This window comes from Palaemon carinicauda, chromosome 2 (genome assembly GCF_036898095.1).
Source record: "Palaemon carinicauda isolate YSFRI2023 chromosome 2, ASM3689809v2, whole genome shotgun sequence".
In the NCBI taxonomy this organism is placed as follows: Eukaryota; Metazoa; Arthropoda; class Malacostraca; order Decapoda; family Palaemonidae; genus Palaemon; species Palaemon carinicauda.
The window spans coordinates 192,271,719-192,291,718 of NC_090726.1; the positions used below are offsets into that span (position 1 = coordinate 192,271,719).

The 20,000-nt window shown below is 31.3% G+C and overlaps 2 protein-coding genes across 4 annotated transcripts in view; one reads left to right on the top strand and one right to left on the bottom strand.

Annotated features, from left to right (window-relative positions):
* Positions 1–20,000, top strand: part of LOC137628976 (glutamate receptor ionotropic, kainate 3-like) — a 452,476-nt gene that overhangs the window by 246,541 nt on the left and 185,935 nt on the right. The window lies entirely within an intron of this gene.
* LOC137628918 (uncharacterized) overlaps positions 3,850–20,000 on the bottom strand; it is a 46,644-nt gene continuing 30,493 nt past the window's right edge. For all 3 annotated transcript variants that reach the window (XM_068360204.1, XM_068360203.1, XM_068360202.1), the window contains exons 7-11: positions 14,644–14,964; positions 11,661–11,900; positions 7,859–8,146; positions 5,913–6,174; positions 3,850–4,076 (exon numbers count right to left, since the gene is read on the bottom strand). In XM_068360204.1, coding sequence (XP_068216305.1) covers positions 4,064–4,076; positions 5,913–6,174; positions 7,859–8,146; positions 11,661–11,900; positions 14,644–14,964 — 1,124 coding nt within the window. In that variant the 3' untranslated portion in view covers positions 3,850–4,063. The remainder of the gene's footprint in view (positions 4,077–5,912; positions 6,175–7,858; positions 8,147–11,660; positions 11,901–14,643; positions 14,965–20,000) is intronic.

Consider the following 20,000-nt stretch of genomic DNA (forward strand, 5'->3'; position numbering starts at 1 on the left):
AAAACCCTATCTGTTATCTGGATATAGTTTTCACTGATTGAACACTCGATAACTACCTCTGCCAACGAAGTTGGGTGGAGGTTATGTTTTTCTGTTTATCTGTTTGTGAATAACTTCCTGGCCACAATTTTACTCAGAGAGTAGTGAAACATTTAGGGATTAATTCTTATCTTGAGACATGGAAGTGATTCCATTTTGAAAGTCCTAGATCAAAGGTCAAGGTCAAAGTCGAGTAAAAGGTCGACTAAATTAACCCTAAACCTCGAGAAATAAACTGCTGTGGCGGAGGTCATCACTCTTGGGGTGCTTTCCTAGTTGTCTTTAGTAGTTAGCTGATTCTTTGAATTTGTAAAGTTTATTTACTAGGAGGTTCATTTGAGTTGGGTCTTACATTGTCTTACATTTGAAATTACCCTTACACCTTGATTTTATGGTTTCCTGATAAGGTCTACCAATGAGGCTTATTGACGATTGAATTATATTATGTATTTTTATTATTTGCTAAGCTACAACCCTAGTTGGAAAAGCAAGATGCTATAAGCCTAGGGGCTCCAACAGAGAAAATAGCTTAGTGAGGAAAGGAAACACGGAAAATTAAATATTTTAAGAACAGTAACAACATCAAAACAAATATTTCCCACATAAACTACAAAAACTTCAACAAAACAAGAGAAAGAGAAATCAGACAGAATAGTGTGCCCGAGTGTACCCTCAAGCGAGAGAACTCTAACCCAAGACAGTGGAAGACCATGATACAGAGGTTAAGACACTACCCCAGACTAGAGAACAATGATTTGATTTTGGAGTGTCCTCCTAGAAGAGCTGCTTTCCATATCTAAAGATTCCCATCTACAATTAAACAATTGCTATGTCCAACCTCACGACAGTGCCTCGAATTGAATGCAGTGAATGACGTCGGCTGGGGCTGGGAAAGTTTTTGGCCTATTGGAAACGTCCCTGCATGACGATCTGCTGGATTGGAGTGCAAGTTCCGCTTTTGTGGTGTCTGCAACCTCACCATCTTTGTGAGCTAAGGATGGCGGGTTGGGGGAGCTTATAAGTCAACCTGCTGACTCATCAGTAGCCATTTCCTGGCCCTATTATTATTATTATTATTATTATTATTATTATTATTATTATTATTATTACTTGCTAAGCTACAACCTTAGTTGGAAAAGCCGAATGCTATAAGCCCAGGGGCCCCAACAGGGAAAATAGCCCAGTGAGGAAATGAAACAAGGAAAAATAAAATATTTTAAGAAGAGTAATAACATTAAAATAAACATTTTCCATATAAACTATAAAAACTTTAACAAAACAAAGGAAGAGAAACTAGATAGAACAGTGTGTCTGAGTGTTCCCTCAAGCAAGAGAACTCTAACCCAAGACAGTGGAAGACCATGGTACAGAGGCTATGGCACTACCCAAGACTAGAGAACAATGATTTGATTTTGGAGTGTCCTTCTCCTAGAAGAGCTGCTTGCCATAGGCTAAAGAGTCTCTTCTGCCCTTAACAAGAGGAAAATAGCCACTGAACAAATACAGTGCAGTAGTTAACCCCTTGAGCGAAGCAGAATTGTTTAGTAATCTCAGTGTTGTCAGGTGTATGAGGACAGAGGAGAATCTGTAAAGAATAGGCCAGACTATTCGGTGTATGTGTAGGCAAAGAGAAAGAACCGTAACCAGAGAGAAGGATCCAATATAATACTGTCTGGCCAGTCAAAGGACCCCATAACACTCTGGCGGTAGTATTTCAACGGGCGGGTGGTGCCCTCTCCAACCTACTACCTAGCTTGGGTTAAAGGGTCTTGGGCACTGATCATATGTATATATGATCAGTCTCTTGGGCGTTGTCTTGATAGCTGGGGCATTGTAAACTGTTCCTTGCCATGGCCATTCATGAGCGACCTTTAAGCCTTCAGCTGTTGAAAAAAGCGTAGAATATATTGATATATCTTTATTTCATGATAAACACTCCTCATTGCGATGTTTTTTTTTTTTTATTACATGTATTTGTCTCATATTGATTTTTTGCAATTTGCCGTTTTTAATCAACATCATGTTTACTTCATTTATATGAAACAAGTTTTTTCTTTTTTTACAGGTACGGTCTTCGTTTTCTTTATAATGGCTTCTACCAGCAATCAGTTATTAGTAAGTGTGATTATAATTCATTTTGCAATTACCTAAGAGTCCCTTTTTTATTATTGTGCTAGTTAGAAAATGGTAATAGGAATGTTTAGGTTAATCAGTGACAGACATTAATTGCAGTTTGAGTTATGAATGTAGAGCGAGTTGACCAGGACGTTTGAAGGGCAGGCAAATTCGATTGATGAAACTTGGGTGGTTGTGGTGTACATTATGTGATATTTTTCCTCAATCTCATTACAAGGTTTAAAGGCTGCTCATGAATGGCAGAGGCAAGAGACAGTAACATTGCCCAATCGAGCAGGACCATGCGCTAGAGACTGACCATATATACATATGATCAGCAGCCAAGCCCCTCTCCACCCAAGCTGGGACCAAGGAGGGCCAAGCAATAGCAGCTGATGACTCAACTGATAGACCTATAAACTCCTCCAAACCCCCCACTCCTTAGCTCACAAAGATGGTGAGGTTGCAGCGACAAAAGAAATTTTAGTCATCGTAAACATATATTATAATTAATTTTTTACTAAAAGAGGACATCCTGGCTAACATTTAAAAAGGTCAATTGATATTATTCGGCCATATAATTTCAATGCTTTTTAAATTCTCACATTTTATTAGTCTTATTACAAAGTCTTATTTTAAAGGATTTGTTGATGAGATAACTTTTTATCATAAATGCCAATAGCTTGATAACCCTACTTCGCATAATAGGAAAATTTCCAAATTTTTATTTGAAAGGACTTTCATTATTGAAATAACATTTTTATCATAGATTTTAATAGTTTAATAACCCGACTTGGCATAATAGAAAAATTTCAAAATTTTCATCTGAAATGACTTTAGTAATTCAATACCTTTTTATTATAGATGTTAATAGTTTAATAACCCGACTTGGCATAATAAAAAATTTCAAAATTTTCATCTGAAATGACTTTAGTAATTCAATACCTTTTTATTATAGATGTTAATAGTTTAATAACCCGACTTGGCATAATAAAAAAGTTCAAAATTTTTATTTGAAAGAACTTTTTTTAATAAGATAACTTTTTATTATAGATATTGATAGTTTAATAACTCGACTTACCAAAGTAAAAAAAAGCTTGCTAATTTATTTGAAAGGTTTGTTATTTAATTAAATAACTTTTGATCATAGATTTAATAGTTTAATAACCCGACATGGCATAAAAGAAAGTTCCAAATTTTTGTCTAAAAGGACTTTTAGTTATTGAATTTTTTTTTTATTATGGATGTTAATAGTTTAATAACCCGACTTGTCATATTAAAAAAAAGGTCAAAATTTTTATCTGAAAGGACTGTAGTCAATGAAATAACATTTTTATTATAAGTTAAATGTTAATAGTTTAATAACCCAACTAGGCATAATAAAAAAAAGTTCAAAAATTTTATTTGAAAGTACTTTAGTTAATGAAATGATTTTTTATATAGATTTTTTATCAACCCGACCTACCAAAGTAAAAAATAAGTTGCTAATTTATTTGAAAGGACTTTATTTAATGGAATAACTTTTTATATAGATGATAATAATTTAATAACCCGACTTGTCATAATAAAAAAAGTTCCGAATATTTGTCTAAAAGGACTTTTTATTAAAAATATTGATAGTTTAATAACCTGACTTGCCATATAAAAAAAAAAGTTCCACATTTTCATTTAAAAGGACTTGGTTAATGAAATAACTTTTTGTGTAGATTTTAATAGTTTAATAACCCGACTTACCACAGTAAACAATAGGTTTAGCACACGATAATTATATTTATATAAATATTCAGAAGATAGTAAATAGCTAATCCATATTGCAGCCACTTGGAAGGAAGACTTGAAAACCAAATTTGTACTCCTAAAGTGTTCTTAAATTACGTTTTCAAAATTGAAGTTCTTGCAGTAGAAATCTTCAAGGGAAAACCCTGTTGGAAAATGAAAAATATGTTGAATATGAAATTATTTCATTAGGTAATTGAATTGGTATAAATTTAAATCTTGTGGTTATTATTATTATTATTATTATTATTATTATTATTATTATTATTATTATTATTATTATTATTATTATTATTATTGTTGTTGTTGTTGTCGTTATTGTTATTATTATTTTTGTTATCACTATTATTATTATTATTATTATTATTATTATTATTATTATTATTATTATTATTGTTGTTGTTGTTATTTATTATTATTATTATTATTATTATTATTATTATTATTATTATTATTATTACAAGCTAAACTACAACCCTAGTCGGAAAAGCAAGATGCTATAAGCCCAAGGGCTCCAAGAGGGAAATACAGCCCAGCGCGGAAATGAAATAAGGAAGTATATAAACTATAAGAGAAATAATGAATAATTAGAATGAAAATATTTTAAAAATAGTAACAACATTAAATCAGATCTCTTAAAAACTATAAAAACTAAAAAAAAAGAGGAAGAGAAATAAGATCGAATAATGGTATATTTCAAAAACAGTTCCATCAAAGATTTGTTATAGAGTGGCTGGAGAGTTCAATTTTGAAATATCTTAAAGTAAGTTGGTATCAAAAGTTATAGGTGATATGTTAAGATCTGAGATCTGTTACAATTAACACGTAAATATTAACCACAATGGCATTTAGTATCAAATTTTACCTTTAGGAATGCATATGCACTGGAAATTTATTTATACATTCTAATGGATATATATTGGCAAGGGTATAATGTGATATTAAATGCCATTGTGGTTGATATTTACTATTATTAAGATCACGAGTGTTAGTGATACATATTCACACGCACTCACACACACACACACACACACACACACACACACACACACACACACACACACACATATATATATATATATATATATATATATATATATATATATATATATATATATATATAAGAGAGAGAGTTGCAAGGATTTTGGATGCTCAAAAGCAAAAGCCCATCCGCTGAGACTCCATTTGCTCTTTGATAGAGCGATTTAGTTTAAGCATTTAGACTTTTATAGTGTTCGTATGATCTTCTCTATCATGTTTTTGAACACGTTTACAGTGTCATTATTTACTATATCCGTTGGAAGTCTATTCCAAATATTTTCTATTTTGTATGTAAAGAAATTACCACATTGAGTGGTATTGTATCTTTTCAATTCCAGTTTGTATCCACTAACCTCTGGACTGATTTGTGCTTAGCGTGAATAGATTGTTATAATCTACATTTGTTATTGTCATTCCTTAAGAATTTTGAATGCCTCAATTAACTGTCCCCTTAATCGTCGTGTTTGTAGATCAAATAAGCCATTGTGTTGGAACTAGTTTGATGACCCTAGCTTGTACTGTTTCCAGTCTATCTATATCCTTCTGAATACTTGGAGTCAAGAATGGTACTCTATTCTAGATTGGGTCTTACTAGCGATGTGTTCAGCTGTAGTACAGCATCTTTGTTTCTGTATTTGAATTGTCTCTTTTTATGTAACTTATTAGTTTCTGTAGTTTCTTTTCAGTTTTATGCTCTGTTTGGTGAACTTCAAATCCTTGTTGATGATAATACCGAGAGTTTCATCCTGGTCCAGTCCTCCTATTTCATTACTCAGCAGTAATCTGATTGTGGGTTACTATAACCAATATGCATGACTTTACATTTCCCACAGTTGAAAGGCATTTGCCATTTTGCGCTGTGAAGTATATAATTTTTGAGTTAATGGAATATAACTAGATCAAATAAATCTACTCCAGACTGTTGGTAACAATATACTTACGGAGTTGTAATTATATTTCCGACTATATTTAGGTCGCCATTTTTCTGCTTTTTAACCTTGACAGTATATTCCGTTTTTGTAACGAGATCCACGAAGAAGGCTAAGCATTTATCGACCTGATCATCCCCACAATCCACATGTACAAGAGAGTAAGAACTATCTACTTTTGGCTCCAAGTAGACGTCGTATGTGGTATACTGCTCTCCCTCCCAGTTTACTTGTATGATATCCTCGATAACGCTGATGGCTTCGGTTTTGTAGTCTGCAATGATTAGAGCTGTTTAGAGTCATGTACAAATGGATGTGCCTACTATGATAAAAACCAAAAAGGAGGCTTAGCAGAGTAGGGTCATGCTATGGAGGAGGTTACTGTTATTATCATTATTAATATTATTATTATTATTATTATTATTATTATTATTATTATTATTAGTGTTGTTATTATTATTATTATTATTGTTATTATTATTATTATTATTAATAACTAGCCATTGTGTAGCTGTCTTGTACTTGCATGGAGAATTATCATTATTATTATTGATGTTATTATTATTATTATTATTATTATTATTATTATTATTATTATTATTATTATTATGATTCTTGTTATTATTATTATTATTATTATTCTTATTATTATTTGCTAAGCTACAACCCTAGTTGGAAAATAGGATGATATAAGCCCAAAGGCTCCAACAGAGAAAATAGCCCTGTGAGGAAGGGAAATAAGCTACAAGAGAAATTTGAGAACATTAATAGCATTAAAATCAATCTTTCATATATAAACTTATAAATATTCAAAATAACACGCAGAAGAGAAACAAGATACAGTAGAATAGTGTGCCCGAGTGTACTCTAAAGCAAGAGAGTAGTATCTATTATCTCCCAATTTAAAAAAAGAAAAAAAATCAGTCGTGATTTTTTTTTTTTTTTTTTTTTTTTTTTTTTTTTTTTTTTTTTTTTTTTTTGTAGATTCATGAAACTTGTTCTTACAGGGAATTCTCTCAATTTCATGAATACTTTCTCCATTAGACTTCAGTGATGGTGCTTCGGATGATTTTATGCCATTAATAATCTTATATTATATCAAAAATGAATTACAAAAGGTGGGAGATATAGCCCCAGAAAAAGTGGCTGGTAATTATTTGAATCATTTGTTTGTTTATTTACTGTTTACTAACTTTTGTTTGCAGTTTACATTTGCTGTACCAAACATTCGCTGTTAATAGAGTGTATATCTACAGTCTAAATGTAGGTGTTCACTGACTTGATTTTATTACTTGCCCTGTTATGACTAACTATCAGAGAGTATACAGTGGACTCTGAATATTCGTTTTTGCCAAACGAAAAAGTCTCTAAATGCAAAATCATGGTTAGAGTTCTCTTGCTTGAGGGTACACTCGGGCTTGCTATTCGATCTCATTTCTCTTTCTCTTGTTTTGTTCAAGTTTTTGTAGTTTATGTAGGAAATATTTATTTTATTGTTGTTACTATTCTTAAAATATTTCATTTTTCCTTGTTTCCTTTCCTCACTGGGCTACTTTCCCTCTTGGAGCCCCTGGGATTATAGCATCCTACTTTTCCAACTAGGGTTGTAGCTTAGCAAGTAGTAGTAATAATAATAATAATAATAATAATAATAATAATAATAATAATAATAATAATAATATAGTATAGGAATACTAAAACGATCAAGAAACCTTACTTCACCTTTTTGCTGTTACATGAATTTCAATTAAAGCTGGGAGGAACATAGAGAGGAGACGTCCCCTTTTTTGTTTCATTTGTTGATGTCGGCTACCCCCCAAAATTGGGGGAAGTGCCTTGGTATATGTATGTATGAATTTCATTATGTAAAATACTAGAACATAGAAAAGATTGATACAAATAAGATACTTTAAACAAAGACAAAGTGGTAAAAAAATAAAAAAATAAAACTTTCTCACCTTCAAATTCCACCACAGTTGACTTACTGACTTTGTCCTCAGCCAAGGATACGATCAAGAAATTGTATTTATCTCCTGTCAGTTGAACGCTATCAATGGTACAGTCTTTCAGATCTTCCTCGGTAATTAGATCACAGGGGTAAACAGTATAATCAATACCATTGTGGTAGGTTGCTTCCAACTTAGTTTCAGATTGGGTGAATTCACCACTGAGTTTCAAACTAGGGTCGCCTGGCTCTGAATTACTCTCCGGATACATCAGTTCAATGAGCTTCATGGAAATGGGACCTGTAATTTTGATTAAGTTTTAGAATGAATTATGGATGATAACCTTGCCTCTTATAAGGAAATTTAAACATAAAGGTGTTTGTGAATTCACCACTGCATTTCAAACTATTATTTCCTTGGATGTATCAGTTTAATGAGCTTCATAGAAATAGAATCTGCAACTTTTATTAAATTTTAGTATTAATTTCGGATGATAAACTTGCCTAAATCCAATGGGTGTTACAGACTAATAAAAACACAAACAAAGCCTCTCCATCGCCTTCTAAAAACATAACAGACACCTCACTCGTCTCTAGGACTCCTCACTGCTGGGAGGAAAGACGCTAGTGAATGGTACAACACAAGAACATGTGCTACCGGGGTGTAAGCGATGTCAGGCAGGGCAGCCGATTGGGACTAAGGTCTACCTCAAAGCCAAAGCAAAGTTCTTCTAAAGAAGGCAACCATGCTTACTCCCATACAAAATGAGAAAAAAACACGTTAATAGAAGAAGATTTTCTCTTATATAAGGAATATATGAGGTGCCTCACACTGAGGGACCTGGGGGAACCCAGACATAGAATAGGGCAATAGGGTAATAAGGCAAGCGGTAGTATCTCATTGGGCGGCTGTTAAAGCAATATGTTAAAGAAATAATAGTGTATAACACGGAAATTTCTGGCCACAATGTCATAGAAATAATAGTCCATGCCAAAGCAAGTGATCGCAGAGATAATCAAAGCACAAAACGATGGGAAGGGTATGGAAAATATAATTTTTATAGTAAGAATATAAAATGGTCAGAAATAAATGAAGAACTGAACAAAGAATGGAAAAATGTATTCGTAAGTGATAATGTACAGGTAAATACGGATATACTGTACAAAATACTGGAGAAAATTCTTGAAAAATATGTACCAAAAAAAAAAAACAAGACTATAGACAAGCTATTATGGACCTGTTACTCTAACATCACATATTATGAAAGTGTATGAGAGGATAATAAAAAAGAAAATAATGAATTATTTGGTTAAAACTAATTTGTTTAATATAGGTCAACACGGGTTTATGCCCGGAAAAAGTACACAAACCCAACTGATAGCACACTATGAAAACATATACAAAATTATGATAAATGAAAAAGACACAGATGTGATCTATCTAGATTTTGCAAAAGCCTTTGATAAGGTAGACCATAATATATTAGAGAAATAAAATGAGAAAGCATAATATATTGGGAAAGATAGGAAAATGGTTAAAAGAATTCCTGCAAAACAGAAAACAGATAGTGTTTGCAAATGACGAGAAATCAGATAAAGATCAGGTAATATCTGGCGTGCCACAGAGTACGGTATTAGCTGCACTGCTGTTTGTTATGATCTCAGACGTAGACTGTGATGTTAAAAACTCTGTAGTGAGAAGTTTCGCCGATGACACAAGAATAAGTAGAGAAATCACTTGTGATGAAGATAGGAACTCACTACAAAGAGGTCTAAACAAAATATATGAATGGGCGGAGATAAATAGGATGGTATTTAACTCCGATAAATTCGAATCAATAAATTATGGAAACAGAGAAGGAATGGTATATGCATACAAGGGACCTAATAACGAGACAATCACAAACAAGGAAGCAATTAAAGACCTTGGTGTAATGTTAAATAGGAACATGTTATGCAACGACCAAATAGCAACACTATTGGCTAAATGTAAAGCAAAAATGGGAATGTTATTCTGACACTTTAAAACAAGAAACGCGGAACACATGATTATGCTTTACAAAACTTATGTACGTAGCACAGTCGAGTACTGCAATGTGATATGGTACCCACACTACCAAAAGGATATTGCACAAATAGAGAGTGTACAAAGGTCCTATACTGCTAGAATAGAAGAAGTAAAGGACCTTGACTACTGGGAAAGACTGCAATTTTTTAAACTATACAGTCTAGAAAGGAGAAGAGAACGCTACATGATAATGCAAGCATGGAAGCAAATAGAAGGAATTACTGAAAACATCATAGAGCTAAAAATATTAGAAAGAGCAAGCCGAGGTAGATTAATAGTGCCAAAAACTATACCAGGAAAACTAAGGAAGGCTCACAGGACATTAATCCACTACGCACCAGCATCGATAATGCAGCGACTATTTATTGCGCTGCCAGCTCATCTAAGAAACATATCAGAAGTGAGCGTAGAAGTGTTTAAGAATAAGTTCGATAAATACCTAAGGTGCATCCCAGACCATCCAAGACTGGAAGATGCAAAACACACCGGAAGATGCATTAGCAACTCTCTGGTGGATATGCGAGGTGTCTCACACTGAGGGACCTGGGGGAACCCAAACATAGAATAAGGCAAGCGGTAGTATCTCAATGGGTGGCTGGAGCCCTGGCTTGAGTGATTATAGATGTTTAAGATCAGATTCCAATTACGTATGGATGAAAGTTGTTTTCTTTTATTTTCTTTTTATGCATTATCTTTTTAATACGAATAGCCTTAGAGAGGTTCGTATAGATAAACGTATTAAGCTTTGCCACGTTAGATTCTTCACCAACACTTACACCAAATATTATTATTATATTATTATTTTTATTATTATTATTTTTTTTCTTATTCTTTATTCTTTATTATTTATTATTTACTACTATTATTTATTATTTACTACTATTTATTATCATTTATTATTTATAAATTATTATTATTATTATTATCATTGTTGTTTATTAATTTTTATTTTTTATTATTTTTTATTTTTTATTATTTATTATCTTTTATTTTTTATTATTTATTATTTATTATTTACTATTATTATTTATTATTATTATTTATTAATTGTAATTATTTATGAATTGTATTGTATTATTGTTTATATATTCTCCTCTTTCCTCATACATCTGACATCACTAAAATGAATGAAAAATGCTTCTATACTCGAGGGGTTAACTATTACATTATAAATCTTCAGTGGCTTCTTTCCACTTGATATGGAAAGATGAGATTCTTTAGATATGGTCAGCAGCTCTTCTAGGAGAAGGAAAATCCTAAAACAAACCAATGTTCTCTAGAGTTGGGCAGTGCCATGACCCCTGTAACATGGTCTTTCATTGTCTTGGGTTAGAGTTCTCTTGCTTGAGGGTACACTCGGGCACACTAATCTATCTGTTTCCTTATTTCCTTTCCTCACTGGGCTATTATCCATGATTGAGGTCTTGGATTATAGCATCCCGCTGTTCTAACTAGGTTTGTAGCTTGGCTGGTAATAATAATAATAATAATAATAATAATAATAATAATAATAATAATAATAATTTTGATAATAATATGTAATAATTTTAATAATGATATATAATAATATAAAATAATAGTAAAAAATAGTATTCATAAATAATAATAGTAGGTAATAATAGTAAATAATAAATAATAAAAAAAAGAAAAAAAATATTTATAAGTAATAAATGAATAAATAAATAAATAATAATAATAATAATAATAATAATAATAATAATAATAATAATAATAATAATGAGCTTACCTGTAAGAGGAATTATTTTACCATCTAATTTGCATTGTATCATTTCTTCTTCATCAAGGTTTTTTCCTGCAGGTCTGCATAGGTTCAGAGGTTCTTTGAAATCAGCATCTTTTTCAAAATACGTAGATATATCTTTAGGACAGTCCTTACCATTGACTGTCAGACTCAACGCGGTTGGCCTCACTCTAATCCAAAGTATTGAATCTGTTCCCACTTCGTTTACAGCTGGTGGTTCAATATCTGTAATAAGAAAAACATTGTCAGAAATAGCAGAAATATATTTCCTGAGACAATGTCTCTATATTGACATCTTACTCTCAGTATTGTTTTTAGAGAAGACCTTAAAGTGGAAGATTTATTTTAGTTGCATTTTGTTTCCTCTGTTCCAACTTCGTTTACAGCTGGTGGTTCAATATCTGTAGTAAGAAAAACATTGTCAGAAATAGCAGAAATATATTTCCTGAGACAATGTCTCTATATTGACATCTTACTCTCAGTAATGTTTTTAGAGAAGACCTTGTGATAGAAGATTTATTTTAGTTGCATTTTGTTTCCTGTGTTCCAACTTCGTTTACAGTTGGTGGTTCAATATCTGTAATAAGCAAAACATAGCAGAAATATATTTCCTGAGACAAGGTCTCTATATTGACATCTTACTCTCAGTAATGTTTTTAAAGAAGACCTTATAATAGAAGATTTATTTTAGTTGTATTTTGGTGTTCCTGAGAATAAGTTTCAGAAACCTTCGTGGTAAAGTTTTTATAATTTATATACGAAAGATTTATTTTAATGTTGTTACTGTTCTTTAAGTATTTTAATTGTTCATTACATCTCTCGTAGTTTATTTATTTCCTTGTTTCCTTTCCTCACTGGGCTATTTTCCCTGTTGGAGCCCTTGGATTTATAGCTTCATGCTTTTCCGACTAGGGTTGTAATTTAGCAAGTAATAATAATAATAATAATAATAATAATGATAATAATAATAATGATAATAATTAATGACCAACAACAACAACAACAACAACAACAACAACAACAACAACAACAACAACAACAACAACAACAACAACAACAACAACAACAATAATAATAATAATAATAATAATGATACGTCTAGGTCTAGACTCAGCAGATGTTTGGGCTTTAATATTTTGGAAACGTTCAAGACCAACACAAACGAAAATAACATATTTTACAGTGGTAGGTATTTAAGAAATACTTTCATAAGGGATTTTGCTTTGTATTATATATCCAGGGCGAAATAATTGGTTTTCTAAATTATTATTATTATTATTATTATTATTATTATTATTATTATTATTATTATTATTAATTGCTAAGCTACAACCCTACTTGGAAAAGCAGGAGGCTAATAAGCCCAGGGGCCCTAACAGGGAAAATAGCCCAGTGAGGAAAGGAAACAAGGAAAAATGAAATATTCTAAGAACAGTAACAACATTGAAATAAATATCTCCTATACAAACTATAAAAACTTTAATAAAACAAGAGGAAGAGAAATAAGATTGAATAGTGTGCCCAAATGTACCCTCAGGCAAGAAAACTCTAACCCAAGACAGTGGAAGACCATGGTACAGAGGCTATGACACTACCCAAGACTAGAGAACAATGGTTTGATTGGAGTGTCCTTCTCCTAGAAGAGGTGCTGACCATAGCTAAAGGGTTTAACTGATACTGAGCTTTAATCATATATGAACGTTGGGGTATAATGTTTTATTCCTTTCTTGATAGCTAGTTGTATTCTGTCCTAGTTTTCTAAAAGAAATTGTTTCTAGAAAACTCTTGTGGGATTTTTTTTTTTTTTTTTTTTTTTTTTTTACGTTTTACTGATATAAATAAAAAGGGAGTTGAATTCTCTTTTGTTGAAACTGTACGAATTGTTTGAAATTTGAGAAAAAATCCATCTTTTTTTTGTCAGAATTTCAAAAATAGTATTAATACTAACTTAGTTGTAACTATCAATTGTATGGAATTAAAAAAAATACACTTGCTTATGTCAGAATTTAAAAGAAATAGTATTAATACTAAGTTGTAACTTTGCCAATTATATGAAATTTGACAAAAATACATCTTTTTTGCCAAAATTTCTAAAATAGTATTAATACTTAGTTGTAACTACGAATTGTATGAAATAAAAAAATACACTTGTTTCTGTCAGAATTTAAAAAAATAGTATTAATACTAAGTTGTAACTTTGCCAATTATATGAAATTTGACAAAAATACATCTTTTTTTTTGTAGGAATTTCAAAAATATTGTTAATACACACTTAGTTGTAATTGTACGAATTGTCAGAAATTTGAAAAAGACATCTTTTTTGTCAGAATTTCAAAAATAGTATTAATACTTACTTTAGTTGTAACTGTACGAATTGTATGAAATTTGAAAAAAAAATGCATCTTTTTTTGTCGGATTAAAAAATAGTATTACGCCTAATACTAACTTACTTGTAACTATGAATTGTATGAAATAAAAAAAAAAATACACATATTTTTGTCAGAATTTATAAAATAGTTTTAATACTAAGATCTAACTGTGCCAATTGTATGAAATTTGAAAAAAAAAAAATACAAATTTTGTTTTTGTCAGAATTTAAAAAATAGTATTGATACTTACTTAGTTGTAAATGTGCCAGTTGTATGAAATTGGAAAAAAATACTTTTGATTTTGTCAGACTATCAAAAATAGTATTAAAACTTACTTAGTCGTAACTGTGCCAATTGTATGAAATTTGAAACAAAACTACATCAATTTTTTTTTTTTTTGGGGGGGGGCAGAATTTCAAAAATAGTATTAATACTCACTTAGTTGTAACTATCCAAAAGTTAAAAAAAAATACTTTTGTTTTTGTCAGCATTTCAAAAATAGTATTAATACTAAGTTGCAACTCTGCCAACTATATGAAATAGTTAAAAAATACAATTTTTTTTTATCGTAATTACATTAAAATAGTATTAATACTTACTTTCAAATGTCGGGTCAACTCTTGCAACACCAAGTGCTGGGTCTTTATCCTTTGGTCCATGAGCAGTTACGACCAAAGCAAGGTTTACCTTGTGAGCCAAAAGGGATTTTTCAATATCAAACGTGAAATCTTTTGCTGTCTCAGAAATTTCACCAGTATCCTCGATGAAATATATTGTCTCCTGTGGATTTGATATTTGTTCTGTATTAATGATCGCGATGTAAAGACGCGACGATGTTATGGAGCTTGAGGACGAAAGAGTCACAATAAATTCGGACGTTGTCTTTTCCGTGAATGTCTTGATGGTCATATGAGGAAGATCTGTTGAAGTAAGACTGTGATTAGGTGCAAGTTAAAGGGTATAAATGTGAAGTGTTCCCCGTCTACGCGACCCGTCAAAAATGAGGGCTAAATATTTAGATAGATATGCGCGCACATGCGCAGATTCAACCCTTCCCATCCCCTCTCCCTATCTCCGAGTGTACTTCTCGGGTTACCACCCTACCCCTCTCTCACCAGGGTATGACTGCTCCCTCTCCCCCGCTAACCGAGGGACGGGTAGAGACCGAGTAGTCATACGTGTGACAATGCCGCTGACCATGACCGAATATATATGGTTAGTCACTGTCTATACAAGTTTGCCGGACCAGGGTTCAACTCCCGGCCGGTCACAACCTCTTGTCTTTGTGTGATTTCGCCTGGGGCTCTGATCCCGAGGTCGTTAAGAGAATCCAGACATTAATGTATAGAATGTATATGGCTTATTTGAATATATATACATTTTATATATATATATATATATATATATATATATATATATATATATACATGCATGTATGTAAATAAATATATATATATATATATATATATATATATATATATATATATATATATACATGCATGTATGTAAATAAATAAATATATATATATATATATATATATATATATATATATATATATATATATATATATATATACACATGCATGTATGTACATATATATATATATATACATACATATATATATATATATATATATATATATATATATATATATACATGCATGTATGTACATAAATATATATATATATATATATATATATATATATATATATATATATATATACATGCATGTATGTAAATAAATAAATATATATATATATATATATATATATATATATATATTATTATTATTATTACTTACTAAGCTACAACCCTAGTTGGAAAAGCAGTATGCTATAAGCCCAGGGGCTCCAACAGGGAAAATAGCTCAGTGCGGAAAGGAAAAAAAGGAAAATAAAATATTCTAAGAAGAGTAACAACAATAAATATCTCCTATATAAACTATAAAAACTTTAACAAAACAAGAGGAAGAGAAATAAGATAGGAGAGTGTGCTCGAGTGTACCCTCAAGCAAGAGAACTCTAACCCAAGACAGTGAAAGGCCATGGTACAGAGGCTATGGCACTACCCAAGACTAGAGAACAGTGGTTTGATTTTGGAGTGTCCTTCTCCTAGAAGAGCTGCATACCATAGCTAAAGAGTCTCTTCTACCCTTACCAAGAGGAAAGTGGCACTGAACAATTACAGTGCAGTAACCCCTTGGGTGATGAAGAATTGTTTGGTAATCTGTGTTGTCAGGTGTATGAGGATAGAGGAGAATATGTAAAGAATATGCCAGACTATTCAGTGTGTATGTAGGCAAAGGGAAAATGAACCGTAACCAGAGAGGAGGATCCAATGTAGTACTGTCTGGCCAGTCAAAAGACCCCATAACTCTCTAGCGGTAGTATCTCAACGGGTGGCTGGTGCCCTGGCCAACCTACTATATATATATATACATACATGTATGTACATAAATATATATATATATATATATATATATATATATATATATATATATACATATATATATATATACATGCATGTATGTACATAAATATATATATATATATATATATATATATATATATATATACAAACATATGTATACGTATGTGTGTATGTGAATATATATATATATATATATATATATATATATATATACATACACATTCATATATGTATATAAAATATATATATATATACAAACATATATATATGTACAATGTTTTGATGGACCTTAATAAATCTGTTAAGTTTACTTAAGAGATATAGTTGCCATTCTTTACAAGCTTGTGCGGCGAATTCCATCCTCTTCACGTAAGTTAACAATGTAGGAGTACTGGTGTATAGCCACGTTTAAATATATTTGTGTTTATATATATATATATATATATATATATATATATATATATATATATATATATATATACCTAGATTACAGCCAACCCTTCCAAATAGGGTGTCAAAGTATGACCTAGAAACTAATCTTTGACGTCATCCAATTTCATATCATAGACTACCTTTTTTTCGACATATATAAGGTCGTGGTTAGTACAAACAGTCTCTTCTAGGTGTCTTCTAGGTCCTTCTTATATATATCGCCATACATGATCTTACATCGAATCGTGTCTTCTACGTTTTGGCCAGTGTTGCCTGACATTGTATTCTCTTAAGCATTTGATGAAGACAATCTTTACAATCAGGCTTTGGAGTTTTGGCTTATTCTTCAAGTTCTTTATTGAATTCATTGGCATCTCTAAAACCACCAATGACACATTTGTTAAAGTTTTTGTAGTTTATATAGGAAATATTTATTTTGGCGTTGTTGCTGTTCTTAGATTATTTTATTTTTCGATGTTTCCTTTCCTCACTGGGCTATTTTCCCTGTTGGGACCCATTGGCTTATAGCATCCTGCTTTTCCGACCAGTTTTTTAGCTTAGCAATGAATAATAATAATAATAATAATAATAATAATTATGTGTATAGATCTATAGAAGGACCCAATCCAGATCCCTTAAAAAGATTAAAGATACTGATGGCATCCACAGTGGAGCACTCTTTTTACATAATAGAGTTCTCTTTGCCAGTTCCTTGGAAGTCAGAACTCTTAGGTTTATCTTAGATCTGTGGAAGATATTGTGATCACCTACAAATGTGCAAATGAAGTAAGGAGCAAGAAAATACCCTAAAAATAAACTGATGCCAGCAAAGAGGAGTAGCTTCTCTTTCATAATGTCTTTGTGAACTTCAAGTCTACATAGCATGTTACATCTTCTTGCACAAAACATTCAGATGTACTGTGATGTGTTATGTAAGAGGAGAGTATCAACAATCATGCAAAAGCTCTGTCCTTGGTTGTTGCATAGGAAGGGCCTTCTTGCACTATGGTATTTGGAAAGCTTTACATTAAAAATTGCAATATTTGCCATATTTTGACAAGTACTATACCGATACCACAACACGATAGAGGGTATTATTAAGAAGAAACTGGAGAGAAGGTTCACATTCAAGCAAAGAACACCGCAGAATGGAATGAAAAAAGGTAACAATTTTTCAGAATATTTGGTATGGAACTGCTTTCAGACAAGAAGCAGACACCATTCACAGGTTCTTCAAGAATATGGTATCATTGAAGGACCCATACAAGGGAGTATTGCTTAGTGCCTTTAGCCAACTCATCCTGGTCACCAATTTTATGATGAGGAGCAGCACAGCCCTTAGCAGATCCAATGAATCAATAGCTACTGTAATTTAGAGCTCGGATGGGGGCAGAACTTGGAATCCTCTCAATTTATCGTTTTTGTCAATTCCATAAAGATGACAATGAGGAGGCTTCTTTAAGACCTCTCCCCCATAACAACATGACTGCACACCATCTTTTTGTGGATTCCATGACAAAAATCCATCACTAAATGACCTTACCAGGTGTTCTGAAATAGTGCATCATGAGGATGGTTATATTTGGCTTAAGGTTGATGGAGTGGTGAGTATCTGACACCTTTATTCTACTCCTAATATCTAGATGTCTTCTATTTAGGGTCTACCATCCAGTAGTAAAAAATGATGAAAATGCTGGAGATGAAGTAGCCAGTTTTGTGAACCCTCATGGAAGGCTTATACATTTGCTGTCATATTTTTTAATCTTGTTTTGAAATTTCATTTTTGTTCTGCTATAGTCTTTATAGTGGATTCTAGTTTCCTTGTCAAACTAATATATCCCTGACGAAGGCCTTGTGTGAATGGCTGAAACAGCTGTGTGCATATATTGAAACAGAACAAAGTGTTGTGTTTCATCGTTTCTTTCAGTCTTTTGGTCTTGAGAATGAGAACAACAGAAAACTAGAATATTGTCTTAAAATAGTAGATGAAGCATTTCTATCGAATATCAATTTATATATATATATATATATATATATATGTATGTATGTATATATATATATATATATATATATATATATATATATATATTAATGTGGCATTTGAAGTAGTATTACAACCTCTTTCAATTGTCTAATACATCAAGTAGTAGTTCTAGAAACAGCATAACACTGCTTTACTGAGTAAGTGAAAGAGATTTTGGGGAAAAATGGTTACTTGTCTGGCTGTAGAATGTACTGTACAGTACATGCTGGTACCTTACAAATAAGAAGTATTCCTTAGTTTTAGGGGCAAGAAATCATGAAAAACGTTGTTTGGGTATAGATAAATCATATCTAAAAGATGGTGTTTGGAAAAATATCTTAAAGATGTTTTTGGAAAAAGGTAAATCATATCTAAAGGACGTTGTTTGGATAAAGATAAATCATATCTAAAAGATGGTGTTTAGAAAAATATCTAAAAGATGTTGTTTGGATAAAGATAAATCATATCTAAAGATGGTGTTTGGAAAAATATCTAAAAGATATTGTTTGTAAAAAGGTAAATCATATCTAAAGGATGTTGTTTGGATAAAGATAAATCATATCTAAAATATGGTGTTTGGAAAAAAGATAAATCATATCTAAAAGATGTTGTTTGGTAAAATATCTAAAAGATGTTGTTTGGAAAAAGGTAAATTATATCTAAAAGATGTTTGGAAAAAGATAAATCATATCTAAAAGATCTTCGGATAAAGATAAATCATATCTAAAAGATGGTGTCTGGAAAAATATTTAAAAGATGGTGTTTGGAAAAAGATAATTCATATCTAAGAGATGTTTGGAAAAAGGTAAATCATATCTAAAAGATGTTGTTTGGAAAAAGGTAAATTATATCTAAAAGATGTTTGGAAAAAGATAAATCATATCTAAAAGATATTATTTGGAAAAAGGTAAATCATATCTAAAAGATGTTTGGAAAAAGGTAAATCATATCTAAAAGATGTTTGGAAAAAGGTAAATCATATCTAAAAGATGTTTGGAAAAAGGTAAATCATATCTAAAAGATGTTGTTTGGTAAAATATCTAAAAGATGTTGTTTGGAAAAAGGTAAAT